At 42.1% G+C, this 25,605-nt stretch overlaps 3 protein-coding genes across 3 annotated transcripts; 2 read left to right on the top strand and 1 right to left on the bottom strand.

The window, feature by feature from the left end:
• The first annotated feature begins 9,215 nt into the window (after positions 1-9,215).
• On the top strand, positions 9,216-13,910 carry LOC109767528 (uncharacterized). Its single transcript, XM_020326284.3, has 10 exons — positions 9,216-9,550; positions 9,639-9,848; positions 9,936-10,002; positions 10,523-10,581; positions 11,031-11,109; positions 11,529-11,647; positions 11,723-11,802; positions 12,759-12,828; positions 13,086-13,163; positions 13,238-13,910. Exons 1-10 carry the CDS (start codon positions 9,287-9,289, stop codon positions 13,301-13,303), a joined length of 1,092 nt encoding a protein of 363 aa, XP_020181873.1. The 5' UTR covers positions 9,216-9,286; the 3' UTR covers positions 13,304-13,910.
• Positions 13,911-16,625: 2,715 nt separating this feature from the next.
• On the top strand, positions 16,626-23,090 carry LOC109767534 (WAT1-related protein At5g64700). Its single transcript, XM_020326294.3, has 7 exons — positions 16,626-18,089; positions 18,169-18,231; positions 18,883-18,999; positions 19,901-20,141; positions 20,254-20,412; positions 20,509-20,657; positions 20,744-23,090. The coding sequence occupies exons 1-7, from the start codon at positions 17,917-17,919 to the stop codon at positions 20,934-20,936; spliced, it is 1,095 nt and encodes a 364-aa protein (XP_020181883.1). The 5' UTR covers positions 16,626-17,916; the 3' UTR covers positions 20,937-23,090.
• A 314-nt stretch (positions 23,091-23,404) lies between these two features.
• On the bottom strand, positions 23,405-25,484 carry LOC109767529 (pentatricopeptide repeat-containing protein At1g59720, chloroplastic/mitochondrial). Its single transcript, XM_020326285.4, has one exon. It carries the CDS (start codon positions 25,363-25,365, stop codon positions 23,731-23,733), a length of 1,635 nt encoding a protein of 544 aa, XP_020181874.3. The 5' UTR covers positions 25,366-25,484; the 3' UTR covers positions 23,405-23,730.
• Positions 25,485-25,605: the final 121 nt, after the last annotated feature.

Genomic DNA, 25,605 nt, shown 5'->3' with positions numbered 1-25,605 from the left:
TGCCTACTCAGGGTTTGAGCGTCATGAGTCGGTGCCTGAATTGCCGCCTCCGGAGGCTGAACGTATTATAGACGACCTTCCGGTAGCAAAGAAGCCAAGGAAGAGAGCGAGGAAAGACAACCAAGCTGCTTTTATGATACAGCCGCCTCAACAACCTCGGGTTCAAGACCGTATAGATATCCCCGGTGCGGCAAAATGGCATATCCCCGGTGAACCAATCCTACCTAAAGCAGTGCTAGGGGCCAGATTCGGCGATCTAAGGAGACTTCATGACGATGTGCCGCGGATAGAGAAATGCCTCATCGCCTCAAAAAATCCAGGATACCCACTCTACGTAGTTAACGTGTCGCGGCAATTGTCGTACGTCGACACATTCCCCGCGGAGAAGTTCTTCCTTCGATTCGATTACATCTTCAACATGTTTCACTTGAAGAAGCTGGATTTTACGTTTGTCCGCCTTTATGCCTTGCACATGAACTGCCTCATCGGGGTTGAGCAGTACTTCATGCACGAGGGCTTCTTGGGAGTCTGCACAAAGCACCGTGAATATGCGAGGGAGTACATCGCCAATTTCATGCTCGCCAATAAGGACAAGGAGGCGATTCTCGTGCCTTAATTATCATCCCCTGTAAGTCATCCGCGCAGATATCCTTCCTTAGATTTCAATCATTCATTTGCACGGTGGAGGCTAATTAATTTGAGGTGTACTTATTCTGCGCAGCGGCGGGCGCGCCGTCCTCATCATCCTCTACCCCCGATACTCCCACGCTCTTTACTTGGACTCGTCGAAGAACATTAACAAAAATGATTACACCCACATCAAGTCTGTTCTCGACAGTGCTATGTTTTACTATGGCGCACGGGGTGGAGAGGTCAAGGACAAAAAGAAAAGGGACGGCGGGCCCGCCTTCGGCCATAAGACCGACTTATGCTGCATCCAGCAACCGAGTGATTCTCTTAATGATGGATTCTATGTCCTACACCACATGCTGGAGTATAGACGGGATCACCAGAACCTTCGCATGTCACCTAGATCCGGAGATGCCCATATTCTGCAATGGGCAAAGAACTTAGGAGATATCGAGGATCATCGACTTCGAGCTGAGTTCTATCACATCCAGCGCGAACTTGCCCAAATCATCATGAAGGAGGTCGTCGAAAAAACAGGGATGTTCTACGAAGAAGGACAAAAGTCGCGGGAATACGTCCGAACACGCGTAGCCGCTCAGCTTCTCGACCTGAAGCCTTTCACTAAGCTCGGGGACTATCTCCCTGACTTGGATGGATGGCACGACATGTTGGAGTGATTGTCGATGTGTCCGTTTACTCCATACTTTATGTATGACGAAACTTTGAGTTATGCACGACGAAACTTTATTTGTGATGTAGTTAAACCGTCATCCTCGACTAGCGAAGATCACTCTAGTTAGGGCATTTTGGGTACGATGAACTTTGTTATTTATGCTTATGATATGTTGCTTCTATTTTTGCCAAGTCTGTATCTTTCTGTTGCTCAACTATATAAGTTGCATATCATCGACTCATGTGACGATGCAGGTGCATAGATCATCGATGGCGAAGAAGTGCTACGCCAGGAGTATACGACGAGTGGCCGGAGTGTCAGGCCCAGGTGTACCGGTTTCCGGTTTCCGAGCGACAGCCAGTAGTTAGTTTAGTTTAGATGGATGACGATGTTGTTGCAAGTAATCGAGACTTGTATCGCTATTTTTGAGATGATGATGATAGACCACTTTGTGTTGGATGATGATTATGATGATGACATGATTTGATGAGACTATTTGTATATATATGCTATATATGATTACATTTGTATGTGTATGATATGCTAAAGATTATTGTATAAAGCATGTTCAAATACAAAACAAAGATGCAGAAAAAAAACAGAAACTAATAAAACTAGCAGTAGCGAGGGGAATAAAGTTAACAGTAGCGCTCCCTTACCAGTAGCGCTTCCTGCTAAAAAGCGTTGCAGATATTAGCAGCAGCGCTTTGCACTAAAGCTCGCTACTGCTAGCCATGTATAGCAGTAGCGTTGGACGACACGCGCTACTGCTACATGTTAGCTGTAGCGCCTTATCAGTAGCGCGGCATCCCGCGCGCTACTGATAGGCAAAATACCCGCACTACTGCTAGGGTTTTCCCTAGTAGTGACATCACACATGGTTGGTATGGAAACCATGTGTGATCCACTTTTTTGACCGTGTGCGGTTGCCCAATTTGTACTGATGTGGACAAGTTTGTTGACGAATAATACACCTTCGACTATATCATCTACTGAGGTCATGGAAAACATTAGCGTGAAGGGTGGCATCTGAAAGGATCTCAATGACAATAGTGGTGACACAATGATTTTACTCAGATTCATGCGCCCTGTATGGGTAAAAGCCCTACTTCATGCAGAGTTTTATTGATTAGTTACAAAATTATAATGTGGTGGATCCGATCTAAATAGATCTAGGTTACGACCTTCCACCTTCGTAAATCAAATGATGCTTGACAGATGGTCGCCTCCCCCTTATATAAATCGATTGCCGCCACAATTCGCATAGTTATCTTCGGGCAGATCTAATACAATCTAGTGATCACACGATTACATGCAACATGTTTCATGTAACGACAAACCCCTGACTTATCACTCATGTGCTTATCCTTCCCGAGTGTCCTACTCGGGGCATGACTAGGCGCGAGACTAGAGGGGGGCGTACAAACTCACTGGTTGATTTGGTATGTGCACGCGCGTAGGGTATATCCTTCAAATTGTGTACTTGTACTCACTGGCAAGCCCCACGTTAGAATGTGGCCACTAGTAGAAAACGGAGTTTTATCACCGGCTCGTAAGGGCCTTTAGTGCCGGTTCTGCAACCGACACTAAAGAGTGGGGACTAAAGGTCCCCCCCTTTAGTACCGGTTCGACACGAACCGGCGCTAACGTGCCACCACGTGGCACGAGCCAGGCCCGGGTGCGTGTAGGACATTAGTACCGGTTAGTAACACCAACCGGTACTAAATGTTTGGGTGTGTTTTGGTTTTAATTTTTATTTTTCCTTTATTTTTGTGTTCAATTTAATTTAGTGATTGTTTTACATTATAATGAGTTGTTAAATCATTAGGTGAAAGTACCGCAGATTAGTTTTGACTGGATGCATGTGGATCCTAGCTAAGTGATCAAGTATATGCCATATCCATATTACTTGATCACTTAGTAATATGGATATGGCATATACTTGATCACTTAGCTAGGATCCATCCAGTTGAAACTAATATGCGGTTTCTTTCATAAATGATATAATAACTCATCATCATCATCATCATATTAATATAAAAACTCTTGCATCATATCATCACCAACAACAGTATATACTAGCTAGCAAGGATATCATCGAGTTCAACATGGTCATGATATTATAATCGTTCATAACACCACAAAAGCAAATCACTCTTTGAGATTAAGTTCAGGATGAAGAACACGGACACGCATGAGAGGACAACAAGTACTAAGAGCATGATAACTGGCTAAATCACTCCTGCTGCTCTCTCTCAGGTAAAATAGCATAGAACATGTATAGCTCTCCTGATTCATCATATTGGAGCATGCAGATGAACCTGTCTCCTAATCGTGGGCTGCGCTTCTGATTGCTGCCCCCTAGTACTTCTCTACGATCGTTAATAATTTTGCTCCAATCTTTCACTATTAAGCATTCATCGCTTTCAGAAATCCTGAATGCACTCATGTGCACTGTAGGATATCTTGGCTGTAAGCTAACAATTGACATGCGACCTTTAGTCTCGATCCACTGAGGCACAACTGTCATCGGGAATCCCTGTTGAAGAACATCGTATAGTAATTAATATACTTAGCAATGAAAGTTTAGCTTAAAAAATAATGTATGCAAAAGATGCACTGAGGACTAATAGTAAAAATCTTACCATCTTTCCTAAATACATGTGACCGTAGTTCAATACGATCACTATTGGTCGCACGTTTTGAGTACTAAGATTTTCAAATTCAGGAAAATGATTTCTCTTGACAACATCAAGATCCTCAAGCCATGAAACATAATGACTTATCTCCTCGCGGTTTAGTTCAGCCCCGGGACAGTGGATGATCCTATCTACCAAGCGTCGAACATGTTTGCTTGAATCAAAATAAGCTGTCAATAGAAATTACTTGTCAACTATATTTTTGAATAAACAATATCAAAGACATAAATATGGTTGAGAAACTCACATAATGGTAGAACTGGAGGTGTCTGCACATCGACCCAGATGTCTCTATTACCTTCAATATCATCTTCCGGACGAATATCAAAGGTGATAACCATATCAGGCTCAAATGCATAAGTCTTACATAGTGCTTGCCAAGTTTTGCATTCAAAATAGATGTATGTGTCTGCATTGTATAATTTGACGTTGAAAGTATAACCATGCTCGGTCTTCAGGTAAACTCTCTTTACCTCCATAGTTTCCATAGCACTGAAACCTATCTTATCCAAGACAAAAATTGTTGCATGGCAGGGGATGCGCTAGTACAATAGTGAAAATTAAAAATTATAAGTTGAAGCAAATGAAGCATAAGTCATGCTTAATTACGAAAAAAGACTTGTCGTTGTGACTTACTGTATCCACTTCGAAGGTCTCATCCAGCTTGATGCTAAAGCGCCTATCATCAACAAGGAAATTTCTGTCGCACAGGCCGCGCTGGTCTTCACAGTATTCGCACTTAATGAAATCTTTTTCGTCGTCAGACGACATTTCCTATGTTCATATAGGTGAAACATTAAACACTTACTGGTTCTATTAATTCAACTACTTCTATTAGTTCACCTAGTTCTATTAATTCAACTAATTCAATTAAGCATTTAATAAAAATAAACTTGTTCTATTCATTTTCTTACTAAAATAAAGTAGCTAGTTCTATATAGTAATATTTTAATTAGATCATCAAATCTCAGATATCTAAATTTTCTTACTAAAAATAAATTAGTTCTATTAATTCAACTAATTCAACTAAGAATTTACTAAAAATAAACTAGTTATATTAATTTTCTTACTAAAATATATAAAGTAGCTATATATATAGTAATATTTTAATTAGATCATCAAATCTCATATACCTAAATTTTCTTACTAAAAATAAACTAGTTCTACTAATTCAAGTAGTTCAACTAAGCATTTACTAAAAATAAACTAGTTATATTAATTCAACTAGTTCAAATAATCTCATATACCTAAATTTTCTTACTAAAAATAAACTTGTTCTATTAATTTTCATACTAAAAATAAACTAGTTATATTAATTCAACTAGTTCAAATCTCATATATATACCTAATTAGTATCTAGCTAATTCATCTAAAATTGACATTAATATTTAATATCTTTTCCATATAATTCATCTAACATTAACATTCTAACATTCTTATCTACGTAATTTATCTAACATTAATCTAAACAACAAAAAACAAAAAATAAGTAAAAACAATATGTGTGTGTACGAGGGGGGGGGCGCGAGACGGCGATGCGACGGGCCGGGGGCGACGGCGCGATCGAGACGGCGACGTAGTACGGGGCGGGGGCGACGGCGGTGACGGCGACGACGGGGGCGGGGGCGGCGGGGCCTGCGAGGGCGGCGCGCGATGGGCGACGGCGGCGGCGGCGATGTCGCGCGAAGTAGTTGGAGAAGAAGTGGTGGTCGATGAAACTGAATTTTTCGTAAGTGCCATATATATAGGAGGGGCCTTTAGTACCGGTTGGAGCCACCAACCGGTATTAAAGGCCAATTTTCGCCAGGCCAAGGGGCGGGAAACTGCCCCTTTAGTACCGGGTCGTGGCTCCAACCGGTACTAAAGGCCGGTTCGTGACTCCAACCGGTACTAAAGGCCCCCCTTTAGTACCGGTTGGAGCCACGACCCGGTACTAAAGGGGTGCGCTGGCGCTGGAGCGGTGCGGGCAAGTTTAGTCCCACCTCGCTAGCCGAGGGGCGCCCGCACCAGTTTAAAAGCCCCGGCGCGGCTGCTGTCTCGAACTCCTCTCTATAGCAGGCTTCTGGGCCTAACTTCGGCGCGCTGCCCTATGAGCCTGCTGGCCCTTTTGGGCTTGTATTTGCAAACCCTAGGTCTGGCAGGCCACTGAGCAGTGCCCCAACATTTTTATATAATTTTCTTCTATTTATTTCTGAGTAGTTTTTTTGCTGTATTTAGTTTCTTTGTGAATATAAAAAAAATTATATAGTTTTTTTCTTTTCTGCATTATTTATTTTGTGCTATTTATTTTTGAGTAATTTTTTATATAGTTTTTGTCTTTTCTGTTTTATTTATTTTCTGTTTTGTCTTTTGCACATCCTATGTGGGTGAAATGATGATACCATGCCAAGTTTCGACATTTTTAGAGTTCATTTTGTAGTGATTTTCAATTTCACGGTCATTTAGCTCTCTAAACAAATCGGTAAATGACTAAAAAATAGCAAATGATGTCAGAAAGTTTTGAAAATTGATGACGTCGCTTTGAATGGTGTGTACGGAACGCAAAAAAGTCTGGAGTTGTAATAAGTTTAAAAAAATGAAGTGCCCATGTAACAGATGAGTTCTCGTAGAAATCCTAATACTTCGAAAGAGATTGTCCAGTTTGTACACGAAGTGCGTCCAGTTTTTGCCGTAACCCTCTCTACTCTTTTGCACATGCAGTGTGGGTGAAATGATGATACCATGGTAAGTTTCGACATTTTCAGAGTTCATTTTGTAGTGATTTTCAATTTCACGGTCATTTAGCTCTCTAAACAAATCGGTAAATGATTGAAAAATAGCAAATGATGTCAGAAAGTGTTGAAAATTGATGACGTCGCTTTGAATGGTGTGTACAGAACGCAAAAAAAGTCTGGAGTTGTAATAAGTTTAAAAAAATGAAGTGCCAGTGTAACAGATGAGTTCTCGTCCGAAACCCTGCTCCGAAAGAGATTGTCCAGTTTGTACACGAAGTGCGTCCAGTTTTTGCCGTAACCCTCTCTACTTTTTGCACATCCTATGTGGGTGAAATGATGATACCATGCCAAGTTTCGACATTTTCAGAGTTCATTTTGTAGTGATTTTCAATTTCACGGTCATTTAGCTCTCTAAACAAATCGGTAAATGACTGAAGAATAGCAAATGATGTCAGAAAGTGTTGAAAATTGATGACATCGCTTTAAATGGTGCGTACAGAACGCAAAAAAAGTCTGGAGTTGTAATAAGTTTAAAAAAATGAAGTGCCAGTGTAACAGATGAGTTCTCGTCCGAAACCCTGATACTTCGAAAGAGATTGTCCAGTTTGTACACGAAGTGCGTCCAGTTTTTGCCGTAACACAAGAAGTCCTGAGTTGTAATAAGTTATTAAAGATAAAAAGAGGCACAATGCTCGTTAATTAGCTTCAAGCCTTTCGGAATATTGCAAACTGCACTGCACATAGCTCCGTGCAGTCTACACTATTCCTCAAGGCTTAAAGCTAAGCAACGTGCAGATGAGCATTGCGCCTCTTCTTCATCGTCTCTGCACTCAGGGCTTATAAACCGCTCCTAATGCCTCTCTCTTCGCGGGGTGGGACTAAAAAACAGCTTACTAAGAAACTATAGTACCGGTTCATGGCACGAACCGGTACTAAAGGTGCCCGTGGGGCCCCAGCCTGACCACAACCTGACGCAGCCTCATTAGTACCGCTTCGTGACACGAACCGGTACTAAAGGTTGCTCACGAACCGGTACTAATGATCTCCGCCCGCCTAACCGTTGGAACCGGCACTAATGGACACATTAGTGCTGGCTCAAAATCAAACCGGCACTAATGTGCTTCACATTTGACCCTTTTTCTACTAGTGGGCCACAGTTTCACTCAGGGGAGGTGAGTCACTTACAAACTTACTTGAGTCGAAACTATGACCTAGAGGAGATATTCCGAGTTGGAGATTTTTGAAGAGTCCCCTCGCATCTTGACGAGGGTATAGCCAACCATTAATTCGAGGGGCATCCACGACTAAAAATTGAGGTAAACGACTAGTTGGCAGGTACCCTCGCAAGGGGCACACGCATGTGCACTCCAGGCTAACGCATGACAGCAAGGGAAGCCAACAACGAGCAAGCGAGAGATTGGTCCTTTCCAGGGTTCCCTTTTTTGGTAGGTTAGTTTTTCCCAAGTTTGAGGTTGTTGGTTTGTTTTCTCGTTTCCCCTTGTGTTACTTTTTGTTGGGAGTACAAGGTGAACATGTTGCACTACGTGGCAAGTACAAGTTGTGTCGCACAAGTACAAGTTGTGTCGCACAAGGGGTACATGTTGCAGAGTTAAAAAAAGGTGTACATGTTGCACTTGGGAGTTAGGAGTACAACTTGTATTGTACATGAAGTACACATTGCGCACACGAGGTTGGGGGGATAGGTTGTGCCCAGGAGTACAAGTTCCACTACATGTAGAGTACAAGTTGCACTAGCGGGAGCATACTACCCATGAGAAGTACAAGTACGTGACCACATGACGTACATTACATTGTTGCACCAGGTACAAATTTGTTTTCACTGAAAATATAGGTTGTGCCCAAGGAAAACCCATTAACATATGATATAATTTTGAAGATACCAACATGCCAAACACATGTGTGAAAACAAATTTGTAATATGGACGCTCAATTTATTTCATAGGAAACCACACCAAAACTCTCTAATGGCGACAAACGTGCAGATGGATTACACCTTATGTCGTAACTAAGAGCCAATTAAAATATCATTCTCAAGACATACTCCTAACTAATTTTCCTTTTTGAGAACCAATAAGTGGTTAGACGGTTAGGTGGGCAGTGGTAGCCCCAACCCGCCAGAGTTTAAACCCCAAGTTTAACGCTTTGGTGTGGAAGGCGAGATTTACATCGCTAGTGAGTCACCCGTGGTGACCTGTCTTTAATAGACGATGTGTGCGTATGTGCCTATATTGTAATAGGTGTTTAAGAAAACCGATTTACCTTTTTTGGAATAAGAGTATAACTGGTGATTTCCAAATTCGGTGCGAATTATTGGTTCCCCGGTCATGGTCACATGTTTTTTTTTTGAGACAAGGTCATGGGCACAGGTAAAAAGGGAAAACAGTTCCCTGGTTATAGGCCGCCGGCTCGGGCCCGGTGGCCTGGTCTTGGGCCGACACGCACGGGTGGAAGCCACTCCCCAAAACCCTTTGCCGAGCCCGTTCTCCCTAAGAAAAAAAACCCCAAACCCCACAAATCCATCCCGGCCGACCGCCGCCGCCGCCGCCGCCATGAATCCGGCATGCGCGGAGGCAGCCGCCGCCAAGAAGTCCCGGCACAAGGACAAGAAGGAGAAGAAAAGCAAGCGCAAAGAAACCGCGGAGCACCTCGGCGGCGAGCCCGCGACGGCCGAGGAGGAAGCCGTCCACAAGAAGAAGAAGAAGAAGCACGCGGAGGAGGAGGAGAAGGCGGATCCGAAGCGGAGGCCGACGGTGAGCATCGCCGTCGCAGGCTCCGTCATCGACAACGCCCAGTCTCTCGAGCTCGCCACCCTCGTCAGTAATCCCGTCCCCTATCGCCTTCCCTGTACCTTGCATTTCTTACACTAGGGATGCTAATAAGAGCGCGCCTCTCCTGTTTCAGCTGGCCGGTCAGATAGCCCGTGCGGCGGCCGTATTCCGCATCGACGAGATTGTCGTCTTCGACAGCAGTCCAGCGGCGGAGAACGGCGGTGGCGCCGAAGAGGAAGAGGAGAGCGGTGCACGGTTCCTTGTCCGCATACTGGAGTATCTGGAAACGCCGCAGTACCTGCGCCGCCGTCTCTTCCCAATGCACAAGAACTTTAAATATGTGGTGAGAATTTTTGAGAAGGTGGTGGTTGCTTGATAGGTGGGGATTTCTTGAGGCTGCTAATTCCGCCGTGCTGCTTGTGGTATGCAGGGGTTGCTTCCACCGCTGGACGCGCCGCACCATGTGCGCAAGCATGAGTGGTCTGAATTTCGTGAAGGTGGCATATCTCTCTCTCTCTCTCTTTTGTGCTGTCATTGGTCTCAATTTCTGTTGCTGTGGTATGTGGTCACAACATGAAATGGAGTTTCAGTTTATTCAGAGAGCACTTTGATAGTAAAACATGAATTTGGCAATTTGTCGTGGCTCCTGTGATATATATGGCCAATTGACCACAACTAAGCATTTCATAAATTAGGGGTGCAGCCATGTAAGTCTTGCACTTATCCTTCTTTTCGTAACTTGGATAGCTTTATTCCAGTGTTCGATTGTTACTTATTGTATTTTGAACTCTATCAGTCATGTCATTGAGGGAATACTTTGTTTGGCTTTTGTTCTGGTAGGTACTCGGTAAGATGGTTATGTGTGTAGAATTATTTGCTTCAGCAAATGCTGCTTCTGTTATATATCTCTAACTTTTGTTAAAGATCAGCTATGTCATATCGAATGATGTTCTATCACAGCTTATGTTCCACATGTATGATTCGACATGATGCTTACAGTATACTGAACTTCGACAGGTGTAACATTGGGTGGGGATCGTTCAAAGGGTACACTTGTTGATGTTGGGTTAAGTCAGGTGTGTATGGTACTCTTATATGCTCATTTTGTTCTCCTGCACATGTTTGAGAAAAGGGTTTTGTTGAAATTTAAATTATGATCTATGATTGATGTATTCATGTACAGAGTTAACCGATTTTTACCATTGTGGCAAACTAGTAAATACCCCACTCTGTACAAGTTATTTGACGGAAACAATATATCTAACTTGATATGGATTATCCCCCTCTCTTCATGGCCCATGGCAGACCCATGATAGAACATGTAATTCTGTTGCTTCACGTACTAAACAAAATGTCTGCATGTCTTCCTTTGGACGACCCTTGATTTATTATTAAAATATTAAACAAAATTCCAGAATGCATACCGTCTCATCCACAGTTCTACACCTAAATTGCCTCTAGACAAATATCTGACCATCTTGATCTGATGGATTTGGAATTAATTCTAGTTATCAAAATTCTGCAGAACGTTCTGGTTGAGCAAATCGTAGAACAAGGAAAAAGGGTAACTGTAGCCATGGGAACCAACAGAGACCTTACACCAGGTAAATGACCGTTTCATTTACTCCAGGCAATACACATGGTTATGTTGATGTTCTGTGTAAAATTTTGGTAATACTTGTAGAATTTAGGAATCTTTTGTGTAATATAGATATCATGTTTAAGTACCACTAGTATTGGTTCACAATTTGTACAAATTTTCCATATATTAATTTTGAGCTCACCACATGTTCTTATTGCACCCACTTGGGCCAGTCACATTCCATTTTGAATATATATATTGGGGAACCAGAGCCATTTCGTTTTTCAGTGCCAAATATATTTAATCTAGACTCCATTTTATCATACCTGTGGTCTACCTTTGGCATACATCTTTCTCTTCCCATCTAGTTGTTTTTTGAGTAACGTAAACTGTACTTGTGTCATTTTGCCATTTGATTGTAACTTCGGTATGAACATCTAGCTTGTGTAAGGAAAGTCGTTCCCCAGTCCTCACCCAGCGAAGAAATGGGATCATATTGGGGCTATAAAGTCCGGTATGCTTCAAATTTAAGTGGTGTTATCAATGATTCACCATACAAGGTACTGCTTGTAAGGCTGTTATAATGCCAATGCCGAATTTATTTTATCATTACTTACTATTTTCACCACTTCTAGGAAGGATATGATCATATCATTGGCACTTCAGAGCATGGCGAAACCATTATTTCATCTGAGCTAATCTTACCTTCATTCAGGTATTTGGACCACCTTCTTGATGATAATAATAATAATAATAATAGTAGTAATAGTAATAGTAATAATAATAGTAATAATAATAATAATAGTAGTAGTAATAATAATAATAATAATAACAACAACAACAAAACAACAGATTTGGTTGTCTCAATGTGTAAATTTCTCTTCCTAGATGATATGGTGTTAGGATCTATGAAGCTTATTAATTTCCTATTCATAATTTTGAGGTATAACTGGAGCAGACATAAACTATAACAGTTCAACAAATAAAATGGCGGATAATTTCATTTTTTTTAAATTGGGTTATCTGGGAGAAGTTACACAAAAACACCAGTTTGCTGAACAAATAAATTGTGCACCTCTTTTGTGCCTGAAGTCCCAAGTCCCAATCCCCGTCTGTACCTCACCATGGCTGGATTCTTTTTTAGCACAGCAACAACAAACAATTTTTTTTGGGTTGATCGGTTCAAAGCAGACAAAACGTTTTGACCAATGCAATGATGATTGTTGAACATTCACTTGGAATGATGAACTAATACATGTTAGTAAAACCTTTTTATATTGATTCCTGGTCTGTATTCAGGGTTTGTTAAACTGGCGGTTACTGGCCTGTAAACCGAACCATGTCATCCTCTTTGATTTTTTAGAGGGCCTCGTTCACTATCTAAGCACCCCTAAACTGCACAGGTAAATAAATAGTTGTTTCTATGATATGTTAATTCTGAAACAATCAAAACTCAAAAGCTTAAAGCCCTGAACTGGTTGTAGCGTAGTTAACATGAAATCGCCAGGTTCTGTTTTTTTGTCTTCTGGTTCCCATGATCAGAAACCCTTGTTGTACTCATATGGTTTCCACATTCCAAACCTACGAGTTATGCTTAGAACCTGCAACATCTATGAAGTCTCTACTGCGGGAGTCTGTGCTGTTAGTAAAAATGTGCTTTTCATTGCACAGGCACCTTTTAATTGCGTTTGGTGGACTGGCTGGTCTGGAAGAAAGCATCGAAGAGGACCCAAATCTGAATGTATGGTTGCATTTTACAGTTTCCTATATTTATTCTGATATTTACTTTTGTCGTCAGACATGTCTCTATATTGTCCAATCATATTGTGCAACCTGATCACTTGTATGATAGCGAGTTATCGTCATGGCATGTATTTTTTTATATGATTGAATAAAAATACTAAAAGGTTGTTTCCATTGGATGAGATCTGATTCGTCATCGATTAGTGTTTGTACTATTGTTGTTCGTAGTATTAAAGTGACACATTCCTCTGACAGGGCAAAGGTGCAAATGATGTATTCCCATGTTATTTGAATACATGCCCCAACCAAGGTAGCAGAACAATAAGGACAGAGGTATGTGTCACTCGAGAGCTTGTGAGCTTATTCTTTATGTAGGCTATTTGCTGAGAGTAAGCAACCATTTTCAGGAGGCACTTCTCATATCCCTTCAATACTTCCAAGACCCCATCAGGCGAGCAGGGATGGCGAGTTAGAAGGTTTTATGCGACACATGCAAATACAACATTGCGCTTACCCAAGGATTGGTTTTAACGCTTGGAACAGACATGGAATGCTGGGTGGTCATGTCATGTCGAAGATGCACCTTGGGTTTGTTTTTGGTGGTCAATCGCTGGATTGTAGCACCTACAGGTTTTCTGCTCGGGTCAAGCACTGTAAATGCAAAGAGGAGGTGCAAGAATAGGCGATAGCTTTAACTTCTATTTTTGAAATGGGCAAGACACACATTTTCATGAATTAAGAAGAGAACTTGCCTGGTTAATTAGAGGAAAACCGGGCAAAAGCTGAGATAGCTTAAACATTGATGCTAGCATTGGTAGAGTTTTCTTAAGGGAGCATTGATAGAGTTGAGAAGAAGATCAGTGCCACACAAAAGTGTTTAGAGAGGGAGCATAATTATTCGTCGGTTTATTTGCTCCAAATTGGCTAAAACCAGTGTTCTATTTTATTTGCTCCAAGTTGTCTTATCTATGATGTATCGCCTATTTATTTTCACGCCTGGCAGCTTTGTACCACTGTATCAAGCTTCAGCTTACTGTATTTGGCTGGCTTAATTAATGACTTAGAAGGTTTCTATCAAAACATTGGTTTGGCAAGCAACATTGCTCTGACTTGTGGTGTTCATTTCTAACCATGGTCCTCTAGAGCCAAATTTGAATTTGAATTTCGTTACATTTTTATGCCAAATCAGGGTTTTATGATGCAAAATTGAAAGAAATATGGCTAAATTAAAATTGTACTTTATTGCTAAAATCTACACCGGTATTGAATTGCTGTTTTTTGGAAGGCGAGATTCAAGTTTTCCAAAGCAATAAATAAGATAAATTTTATTTCTTTGCATTCAGTCACATGTTCAATCCGAACCGGCTACCTGCTTTATTTTAAAAAAATATGAGATTCTGAGCCAACTTTTGGGATTGGTCGGTAAAAGAAAAAGAAACTCATACGAATGGGAATTCGCCAGATTAGGATTACTAGAGCTGACACATCCATAGGGACACATCATACGTGTACACAACGCCTGAGAAGTTCAGTCTTTGAGTCACTTTGTGCGATTGCTATACCAAATTGTAAGTTTAAGCACATTTGTTTACCAAGACCACCTTTGTCTACTCCACATAAAAATGGAATCAAGACCACCTTTGGCGAGATAACAAGGGGCTCGTAAGACCGTTATTTTTTTAACACACTGCAGACACAAACACTTATACATGAGCACACACGCTCACCCTTATGAATACACGCACATATATCCTATCCATATGAGCACCTTCGAGAGATTGAGCTGACACATCATCTTAAGATTGATAGTCGCCATAGACGTCTTCATAGTCGATAGAAACGTCTCCTGGAATAAATCCAGTAAAATGCGAGCACTAAGGTAAAATCTAGGACTTGAACCCTCATGAGCTAAGAATACCATTGTCCTAGTAACCATCGAACCACTTGTTGGTTCGCTAAGACCGTTCTTCTTGCACAGTGGGCTTTCAATGCATAAAAGCTGCCCTGCAATGCACCACCGTGTGTGACAGCAACACCAGCTAAAATTACACATGAACCTAGCGCGACATAAACTGAAATGCGGTATGTTTAGAGAAAACACCGTAACCAATCTTGCGCACCGTGATCAATGTACTCGCCACACCATAGAGCACCACATCAAACCCAACCCTGGAAGGAATCTCTTAGCACTAAAACCAAAATCAAGACGTTAAGAACAAACTGCTAAGGAGTGTGATATCGTAAATTCATCAAGGACGCTGACCTACCCATGCATAAGCCTCTATTTGGTACGAATTGCTTGAAATTAGCCAATTTCAAATTGCCTACAGGAACTGACCTATGGGTTGAAGGAGTCGATGAGGAGGGGGGGGGGGGGCAAAGTAGTGTCAGGTCCAGTGGTTCGAAGTGATGATTTTTTTTAAAAGGGAGGCAAAAGATTTGCCTCATCGATTAATTAAGAAGAAGAGAATTGCCCAGTTAATTAATGAAAAACCAAGCGAAAAACGATACAAACCCACCATATGTGGACTACACACAGAGCATGCAACCGCATGATCAGCCACGACCACCAACCCCACACTGTTGCATCGTAAAGAAACCCCCAATGATAGTACCTCGGCGGAAGACCACGGGCACCATCAAATCCACAGAGACAAGCCAGACCATAAGGACAACCCAAAAGGCTGATGACCATCCGTCAAGCAGCCGCAGACGCCTTTTCTATGGCGCCACACTTCTTTCTGCTTCTGAGAGCCTCCTCCACAATCGTCTTACCAGATCCAGAGCCAGTCCTCTCCAAACGTGCGAGCAAGCATATGGACAAACACAATGGTTAGTTGGTGGCTGAGGCCAGGTGGTTTCTGGCGTCACTTGTAAGTCTTTGGGAGAGGAAGGATGGCTCATGGTTGATGAGTGATTCTACTGGTTTGACATGAGTGCTTATGGCTGGCGATGATGACTAGATGCTGAAATGGTATGGGCTGTCCGGTCACAAAGCAACATCACAATTTTTTTCATATTCCATTTTTAATAGCAAAAGAAGTTCTGGCATTCTCTTTCTGTTTGTCAATTGTGGAGCTTCGAATAAGCTCTGAGTAACTTAGGAGCTAAGCTTTACAAAGGAGAACTCAAACCACTAGATTACTAGCTTTACTTATCTCAATTTATATCATGTTATAATCTCTGCATCAAGATGACTTTAACACCAATAATAAGATAAAATAAATTAACACTGAGGGAATAAAATATATTCCCTCCGTCCCATAATATAAGAGCGTTTTTGGTACTAGTGTAGTGTCAAAAACGTTCTTATATTATGGGACGGAGGGAGTAGCTCGTACCTTCTTATAAATGTACCTGAAATTTCATAACATCACATAAAAATTATGGTGGTTACTGGTTGTTTGCTAATATCTTTTATATTCCTCAGTTACTAATAATAATTAAATGAGCAGCATAACATTAATATATTAACTAGTAAGAAAAAAAATGTGTCCATTAGTGTGCTAGGACATACCACGTCCTTCTTTTGTTTAGTTATAATTGTATCATTTGAGTTATATTGACAAATTTGCTTCTAAATCATGTCTAAATTAACAGATGATGATTGGTTGTTTCCTCCATCTATTTTCCTTGATCTGTTGAAATTAGTGAGATTGTAAGCAGCAAGATCCATTTAAGCACCAATCATTGCCCACTGGTTTTGGATTTATGGCGCAAAGCTAATATTCATCATAAAACCAAATCAGTTTCATCATCAAATATATTTCCGTACTATGTATATTTGATGTTGTAGATATTAATGTATTTTTCTATAAACTTGCCTAAACCTTTAATTAATTTGGAACAGAGGGAAACGCATGCAAGCGCTATTCTGGATTTAGTGCCGTTTAGAAGGCAATATACACTAATACAACTCCTTCTCCTATAACCATTTTACTCTTTGTCCATAGCTGCTGCCCTTTACCTTCTCCACATCACGTGTCACTTCTGCCATTGATCCCTCTACCCTTCATAAAGATGCAGTTGTTTACTGCTGCCTGCCCTTTTCTTTTTCCACATCATGCATGTGCCACTTTTTCCACGTATCCCTCCACCCTTCCATAAAGATGCATTTGTTAACTGCGGCCAGTAAAAGGCCTCTTTCAAACGGAGTAATTTCTAGGGAAATATATAGTCCGAATTGACTCACTGAGCATTAGTCACAAAGTACTATTTTCTTGTAGAGAATGTCCTGAACGCATCTGAGTCACAAAGTTGGACATATTGAAACCGTTTTTTTCCTTTAGAAATATACATATGCTTTAGTTTCCCACGCAGCGCACATTCCACGCCATCTTGTTGTCATACCCATGCATGTTGTGCATGGCCAGGTCCCAGGGCTGCCTGGCTGATCGTATGGTGAGCATGTCGTCGCGCACTGGGAGCGCCGAGGGGACGTTAAAGATTCCCGTCACAATATTTTAAATCTTTTATCTGAGGTAAATGATGGTTGAAGTATGACCTTTTTTATGTTGTTAAATATACACGAGAAGTTATCATGTAATTCTTGACACCTTGACTGGGAAGTGAAGCACTTCGAAGTTCCTACCTCCTTTTCCGTAGTAAGATGAACCCTGAAATGAGTAATACTGCACATGTCTTTTCATTTGTGCCGCGACAATGTTTAAGTGTTGGATGCTTCAAATCTATGCCAATTTGCTGTTGGGTAGATGCATCATGCATTCATACAAGCACCTTGGAACTGATAAAATACCCAGTTTGTTGCAATTATTGTGTCTTGCACAGTGTAATATTTTGTTGTTGCGAAGTACTGTAAGATGTAACCAATTAACTTGTTAGACCTAAAAATTGTTGCTGCCATTTTTTAACCTTGATTAAAGCAAGCGACTAGTGTGGCCTCCACATAGTGAAACATACGTAAGATAATATTTCCTTAAGTGGATACCTATGAGTCCTATCTGAACAAACCTGATGACAGCAAAGGTTTGATGAGGTGTCCTGACAGTGTAGGTTGGATGACGTGTCCCGATGGACAAGTAGTAGTATTTAAGCAATCATCTTTGAAGTTCTAACAAACGAGAGTATGGGAAAGACATCACCTTATGCTGTTTCATTTCTCGTAAGGTTTATCTATGGGGTTATGCAGATACTCACCAAAGTTGCTTTTAACCAAGGTACAAGTACATATGTTCTTGTTTTCTACAGGCATGTAATAGCTACAATGTTGTTACTGCCCATTGCTTTTGCAACTGAAAGGTATGCAGATTTTTGGCTGCTTCTTTTCCTGGATCTGGATTTCATCTAGGAAGCATGAACTGAGATTTTATTTTTGCAGGAAAACCGCCCCACAACTGTCACACAAAGTCTGTCTGAAGCTATTTGTGCATGCATTATATGGGTAGGAAGTACAATGCAGAAGTGTTGTCTATACTTAATCATCTTGTTTATCAAATGGCATTGTTAGATAAAAAAATGGATTTGCAATGATGTATTATTTTCATAATTTTGTATTTTAGCGTGGAATGGGTGTACTCATGTGAGGAATTGTGACTTGGAGTTGTTAGACATCTAGCTAATACCGTAATTGTTTCATTCTGCTGGTTATCCAAACTTTATATGTTTGAAGTTCTTTTATGTGCACCATGTGTACCCTCGTGATATAAAAAAAATACTTTATTTTCATTAGGATCATCCCTCGGTCGTGTTGGTTTCAGTGTAGTATACCCATCACCTTCATCAATTGCAAGCCGGCCTTTCCGACAGAGAATTTCAGTTACATCATATTTAATCTATATTTCCAATTTTTCCTCTTTGTGGGAAAGTAGCTATGTAGTTAGGTTAACTGATTTACTTTCGACAGAAATGTTATGCAAAGCTAAGAATTATGTAAATAGTTATTGTGTAAAAACGTACCAGTTTTTTTTTTTGCTTACAACTGGACCTTGGTATTTTCCTAGTTATCTTAACTGTTTCGTTTTCTTTATAAATGTTATACATCTTATTCTGGCAAAACTTTTACCAATAATCTTCTTTCATTTCATTTCCCCAGGGTGTCTGCTTCTCTAAACATATCATTTGTTGGCCTCAATTATGCTTCAGCAACTTCTGCTACTGCAGTACAAAATCTCCAACCAGTGTTAACTTTCTTTTTGGCTCTTCTATTGGGGTATGTGTTTTTAATGATGATTGCATTACTTCCTTGAAGGCTAGGCCATTTTTTTCCTTTCCCCCTTGTGACAATTAAATTTTAAACATGTCATAAAGCTAATGTTAGTAAATTTGTATTTCGGATATCCATACGTAGGTAACATGAATATGTTATATACAGAAGAATAGCTTGCATAAACGTCTGATTATGAGAATCAGTGACGGACATAGTTGAGATTGTAATTTAGAGATGTTTTGCAGCCTAACGAAATGGTTATATTGTAATGTTTATAACTCTTCATGTTAAGATCACAGGAAAGCAAAATGTTCCTTTTGCTCTAGGAAACTACACAATTGTTCAGAGAAAGAAATATAACAACTAATTCAGTTCTACATGTTGTATCAATAGCAAGATCATCGTAGACCATACTACCAAACCCAACCTAGCCGGTCCTAAACCAGGCCCAAAAGCTTGCCTAACCATTTTTTGGCCAGAAAACTGTAGGGGGCTAGTCAAGCCTAATTGCGACGACTGGACTCAGCTTCTATCAAACTTTAGACAAAGGGTGGAGATAACACATTTGAGTGATAACTTTTTCTCTCATTAACTTTGCTTCAATAAAATAATTACAGAGATTTATATTTATTTATAGTGGGAGTGCTAATCAATTGCTATTGCTTATGTTCGCGTGAAATCAGTTGTTTAACGTGAACCATTAGTTGTTGATTGTTTCTGAGATTGCTAATGAACCATCAGTTGTGTAAACCTACTTCTGTGTAGATGTGAGTGCTTTGATGAACTTGGTGTAGTAACGATAGTGGGAGTGAAAAATAAGTTCGACTTGTTTTGTATACAATGTGAACTTTTATGATCAAAATTCCGTGGATCAGTGAGTGATTCGTCGTGCCACTTATGGTAGAATGGAGTCCTTGAAACTGAAGAGCTTCCATGGGATTGTGAAAGTTTCTGGTATAGTGCTTTGTGCCGCTGGTGTTGTCGTACTAGCGCTATACCATGGACCTCAGCTCAAATCCATCATCCAACACCCTCTTTTTCACCACACAAGTCGAGTTGATATTCATGCCTCAAGGAGCTGGCTATTGGGAATTCTCCTGCAGTCTCTCGCGACTGTACTGTTTGCTCTTTGGACAGTGTTTCAGGTATGCATCTTGCTCTGTGCGCACGTGTAGGTGTGTATGTGTGTGTGTGTGCACGCACATGTTCAGAAACTAATTTATTCATGCTAAATTTAGCTTGCATGTTGCCTTCTAGGGCCCTTTGCTGGAGGAGTACCCTTCCATGCTGCTTAACATGACCCTTCAGATTGTCTTTGCGACCGTTCAATCTTTTTTCATGGCTCTTGTGATGGAGAGAGATTTTTCAAGATGGAAGCTGAGCCTGGATGTAGGTCTTGTCGCGATCGTCTATTCTGTAAGTATAAGAATCCCATCAACAGAAGCAGATCATATCGATTGATTAGAAGACTGTTTTTTAATCCTGACCTTGGAAAACACTTATATGTTGTAGGGCGTGGTTGTTTCCGCATTTTCAAATTACCTGCTGGTCTGGGTAATTGACAAGTGCGGCCCGGTGTTCCTGGCCATGACAGTGCCCCTAACTTTTGTTATCACCATCGTTCTGTCACTTCTCATAGGAGAAGCAGTCACCCTTGGAAGGTCCATTGTCGACTTAAACGTTTGCTCGTTAGACAGAAGAGCTACATCAATTTTTATCTTCTTGAAATTTCTCTTCTGATGAACAGTGTAATAAGTGGCGCGCTGATGGTTGGTGGCCTGTACAATGTTCTATGGGGGAAGAGGATAGAGCAAGTAGCTCTCAGCAAGCAAGGAGGCATCGAAGCAAATGCAGCAAGCTTGGATTTGGAGGAACAAGAAAGCGGCACACCAGTTCCATTAACGCGAGATTCGATCAAGGGGTGCGAAAGAGAAGATTGATATCTGGCAAGCTTTAAAACTCTGAGCAGCAGGCTTTGTTATTAGGCGGCTGCCTCAAGCGATCCCCATTAGGCAGCTGTAGGATCGTTTGACTCGGAGATTGTGGGGAGTGGTAGAGCAATGGGTTCTCTTCCTATCTTGTTCAAGTGCATACATAGGCAGAGATACATGAACTCAAACTAATATCCACTTCATAGTCAAAACTCAGATAATTAAGTTCTAGCTTAAGTTTCATGGGTGGGTTAAATTTGTACTACTCCCTCCGTTCACTTTTGCAAGACCTTTTAGACATTTAAGACAGCACCTAAAACAGTTCAATTTCAACTGTCCTAAACGACTTACAAAAGTGAACAGAGGGAGTAGCATATCGCTTTAACGGATCTTAGTGGAATATCGCTCTGCATCCTTATCTGTAATCACGACAATCCATGCTTCCACTGTGAGCAACTGTAATCCTTTTCTTTATTAGTGCTAAATTTCAGATGTTCTAGATTCTGACTTTCTGCCATCTTGCACAAGTTTACACATCCAACGAAACACGAAAAAAAGGCAACTGTAATCCTTTTCTTACCTAATACCCTTGTTTAAGGATTTTTAAACCCCACCATAATTGCCATTGATTGACTGTTGGAGAAGAGTCATCCCATGGAACTGAAGTTGCCATTTATCTCTGAAACCAGAACAATATAGTTTACTATCTGAATAGCTACTACCATAATTTCACAAGGCATTGGACCTTTTCACATATGTCGCTGATCCTTTCTTCTTTAATTTTTGTCTTTACTATTCTCAACTTACTTCAGAAATGAGTGTAAATTATGCTCTGCATATACTTCGCTTGCCCACATAGTATATTTTTAGTTTTATGCTATCATACAACCCGCACTCAGTTAGGACTCCATATAAACATGAAACAAAAATGATGAAATATTTACTGCCATCAATTGCCTCAATGAAACACCAAAGCAACAGTCATGTTGTATAGAAGGTATACATGAAAAAAGTCATACCTTAAGAGTCAGTCCTCAGCCTGTCGGGAGTTATCTACCAGACCCATAGTGTAGTTAGTTGGCAAACTAACACGGCAGGGCAGATGGAGATACTCATGATTTAAAGGGGCTCTTTGCTGCAGTCTCGAAAAACAATGTCAAACCAGGAAGGACACCAACAAAAATGTAAGTAACATGAGGTTTCTGACAGATAGTTGTAAGATGGGTCCCTGGAAATGCAAAGTAACATGAAGCACTTATAAATAGATGCATAAGTATGACATAATAGATTCTATTGTTTTCAATAGTAAATTTTCGGACTGAGATAGTACTCAACAAAAAAAGAATTGGATTCAACATTTGGCATTCCTGGCTTGCTCAAAGGGCCCAGACCAATACTGTTTGATAATAAAATTCAACAGAAACTATTTTGTGAAGCAAAAAAAATAGATGTGTGGGCAATAAAAAATAGTACCATGAGGTTACCATTCTCAAGAAGGTGTTCCATAGCTGAAAGCTCCTTAATAAATCAAAAGAGAAATGTGAGATGGAACTGTTAGACCCAGTATAGAAGTTGACACATTCTGTAAGATCAATTATTGGATATACTCAATTAATGGCATATAGCATTTTCATGTCAGAAAATTATACAGTGGAAGGGGTCACCCCCTCCATTACATTGTGTATAATATAGATTTCCTCCTAGAACGTAAATAATATGAAATGTCTCTTGACATCCTGTTATAAAATGGTAAGACTAACTGAAGCTCAGTTTAGGCAACAATTGAGTCGCCTGCTATCATAACAGAACACTCATAAGGATATAAGGTGCATTTTGTTGCTCTCTTCGAGGTACATTGAGTTAGATCAAGATTTACTGTAGTATCCATAAGTAAAAGTGCACTAAATTTTTTGCACATGAAAAAAAGGAAGAAAATATTTGCAAGTTTAAGATATGAAAGAGAATGAAATCTGGGGAAAAATCATCTGAGTGAAATTGATAAAGTTACCAAACTATATTGAATAGAAACGTAAACTTTTAAAAGGCACACCGTTAATGTAGTTCTTATATTTTAATATGCCTGCAAGTTCCTATAGAGCTATAATCTGCCGTCTTGATAGCACATAGGAACACCTCTAGAAGAATATTGTCAGGCAGCAAGTCCTACAAAAGAAACCAGATGCCAGTTTAGAGAATATTTCCCAAAAACAGAGCTAATCAGATAATACATGTTCACGCAAGCAATTCTTATAACAAATGTTTTATCTTGTGCGGCATTTTATGACACAACTGACGAGTGCCACTCTGTTTCATCAGCCAAAGCGACCATTATGTTCTCAATCTTTCGATAGGTAAAAAGAAATGGTGGGATTACTTACCCCCTTGTAGTTTCCAGCAGTTTCATCTCTGATAAATTCGACTTTGTGTCTGAGATATATGGAGTGAGAACTTCAGTTCAACACAGGTGGGCTTAAGAATTACTCAAAATCAATCCGTGCAGAACAACGGACTGGCCGGCCTCGTATTTCTCGTGAGGTCAATGTAACTGTCATTACAGTATCTACCTTATAGTGTTTGAGTGAAAGTGAAGACTGAGAAGTAGAACATGTATCTAATAACATCCTGTTTATCTGACAAACCAGCTAATTTCGATCTGGACAACCTATAAAACAATGAAGAAGATACATGCTACGGTATACCCCCTATTTCATTTCGTGTCTTGAACGCCTGCAGAGATGCATTTTATGTTTTGCTAGGGCACTCTCAACAAAACGTCTGCAGCGCAGTCTCTTTGGCTCAAGTATCACCAGTAATCTTTGCAGGAACATGCTCCATCCTTGAAATGGTGAAACCGAATCCGGTCCCTAACAATGATCTCAACACCATAGAGCTCTGATATGAGCTTGCTGATAGTATGGCAGTCTTTGCACACCCTCAGGTTCTTCAGGATCCGAATAGGTGCACCGGGTGTCGCCTTGAGCAAACCAAACGATATGGCTAGCCGCTCACTGTGCAAGCGGAGGGCGGCGCCCTTGGTATGGTCCATGCCAGCAACCATACGAGCCTCTGATAAGTCTGGCTTGTATCCAGAGGACGCAAGCCTCTGCTCGATCTCATCCAGCTTCGCATATATCTCCTCCGACCAAGGGTGTGACGTGTCGCCTGCGACAAACTGATGAACCAGGCCATCCATTTCAATGGAGCTGAAACCTGGCTCCTTTTTGAGACCCTCGTCGCTCATCAACCGCCGGACCATGCCCACGTCGTTCCACTTCTGTGCGAATGCGTAGACCCTTGAGAGCAGGACGTAGACACCGCTGACAGCATCATCCGGAACATCAAGTGCCAGCTTGGCCATGGCCTCGCTAAGCTCTACCCCGGCGTTCTGCCTGGAGCATGCGTCCAGCAGGCTCCTCCAGATGATGGCATCGGGCCGGCAGTTCATGCCAGACACGACATCCAGAGCCTCTTCGATGAAGCCAGCTCGTGCCAATATGTCCACCATGCACCCGTAGTGCTCGATCCTCGGCCTGATCCTGTACTCGCTGACCATCATCTCGAAGTATCTTCTGCCTTCCTCCACCATCCCGCCATGGTTGCACGCGCTAAGAACCGCGACGAACGTGATTGCGTTCGGCACAACATTCTCGGCCCGCGTCATCCGATCAAACAGCTCCACGGACTCGCGCACGCATCCGTGGTTGGCGAGCGTGAGGATCGCCACGTTCCACGACGTGATGTCCCGCTCGGGCATCCGGTCGAACACCTGCCGCGCGAGCTCGACGGCCCCGCACTTGCCATACAGGTCCACGAGCGAGTTGTTGATGAGCACGTCACGGGACACGTCGCCGTGGCCCCCGAGCTGGCGCAGCAGCAGCGCGTGCGCGTAGACCCCGAGCGAGAGCGCGCCCGCGCCGGCGCACGCGCCGAGGACGCTCTGCACGGTGTAGGCGTCGGGCGGGAGGGTCGTGTCCCGCTGCATCTCCCGGAAGAGGTCGAGCGCGCCGAGGTGGTCGCCGTTGCTGGCGAGCGCGTCGATGGCGGTGTTCCAGGAGACGAGGGACTTGGCGGGGATGAGCCGGAAGAGCGCGAGCGCGGCGTCGGGGAGGCCGCAGGAGGCGTAGAGGTGGAGGAGGGAGTTGGCGACGACGGTGTGGGCCGGGGCGAGCGCGAGCTTGGCCGCTAGCGCGTGGAGCTGGCGGCCCTCGGGGAGCGCGGAGAGGAAGGAGGCGGCGGAGAGCGCCGCCGGGAGGGAGAAGTGCGGGGGCGGGGGCGACGGGGAGGCGTGGAGGGAGCGGAAGAGGAGGAGCGCGCGGTGGGCGAGGTCCGCGCGGCGGGAGCGCGCGAGCGAGCGGAGGAGCTGGACGGAGGAGGAGGAGGGGCGGCTGGGGTGAGAGGAGGTGGTGGGGAGCGGCGTGCCGGCGAGGGAGGGGGCCATCGTTGGCGCTGCGGCGGCGAGGCCGAGTCGGGCATGGCGACGGCGGGGGCAGGTGAGGTGGATATGGTGGTGGTTTGTGTGATTGTGTGGACGGCAGCGCGGGTTGGCTTTCTTCTTCTCTCTCTGTTTCTTTTCCTTTTACCGGAGAGGACCTTTCGTTCATTAGAGCATCTTTAGCAAAAATTACCGTCATTTCACAGTCCGGGGGCAGTTCCCGAAAAATGCCCTGTTCCGGAATGA

Source organism: Aegilops tauschii, chromosome 5, assembly GCF_002575655.3.
Source record: "Aegilops tauschii subsp. strangulata cultivar AL8/78 chromosome 5, Aet v6.0, whole genome shotgun sequence".
Taxonomy (NCBI): domain Eukaryota; kingdom Viridiplantae; phylum Streptophyta; class Magnoliopsida; order Poales; family Poaceae; genus Aegilops; species Aegilops tauschii.
Note: the sequence above shows the minus strand (reverse complement) of the source record. Positions and strands in the feature narration are given on the sequence as shown.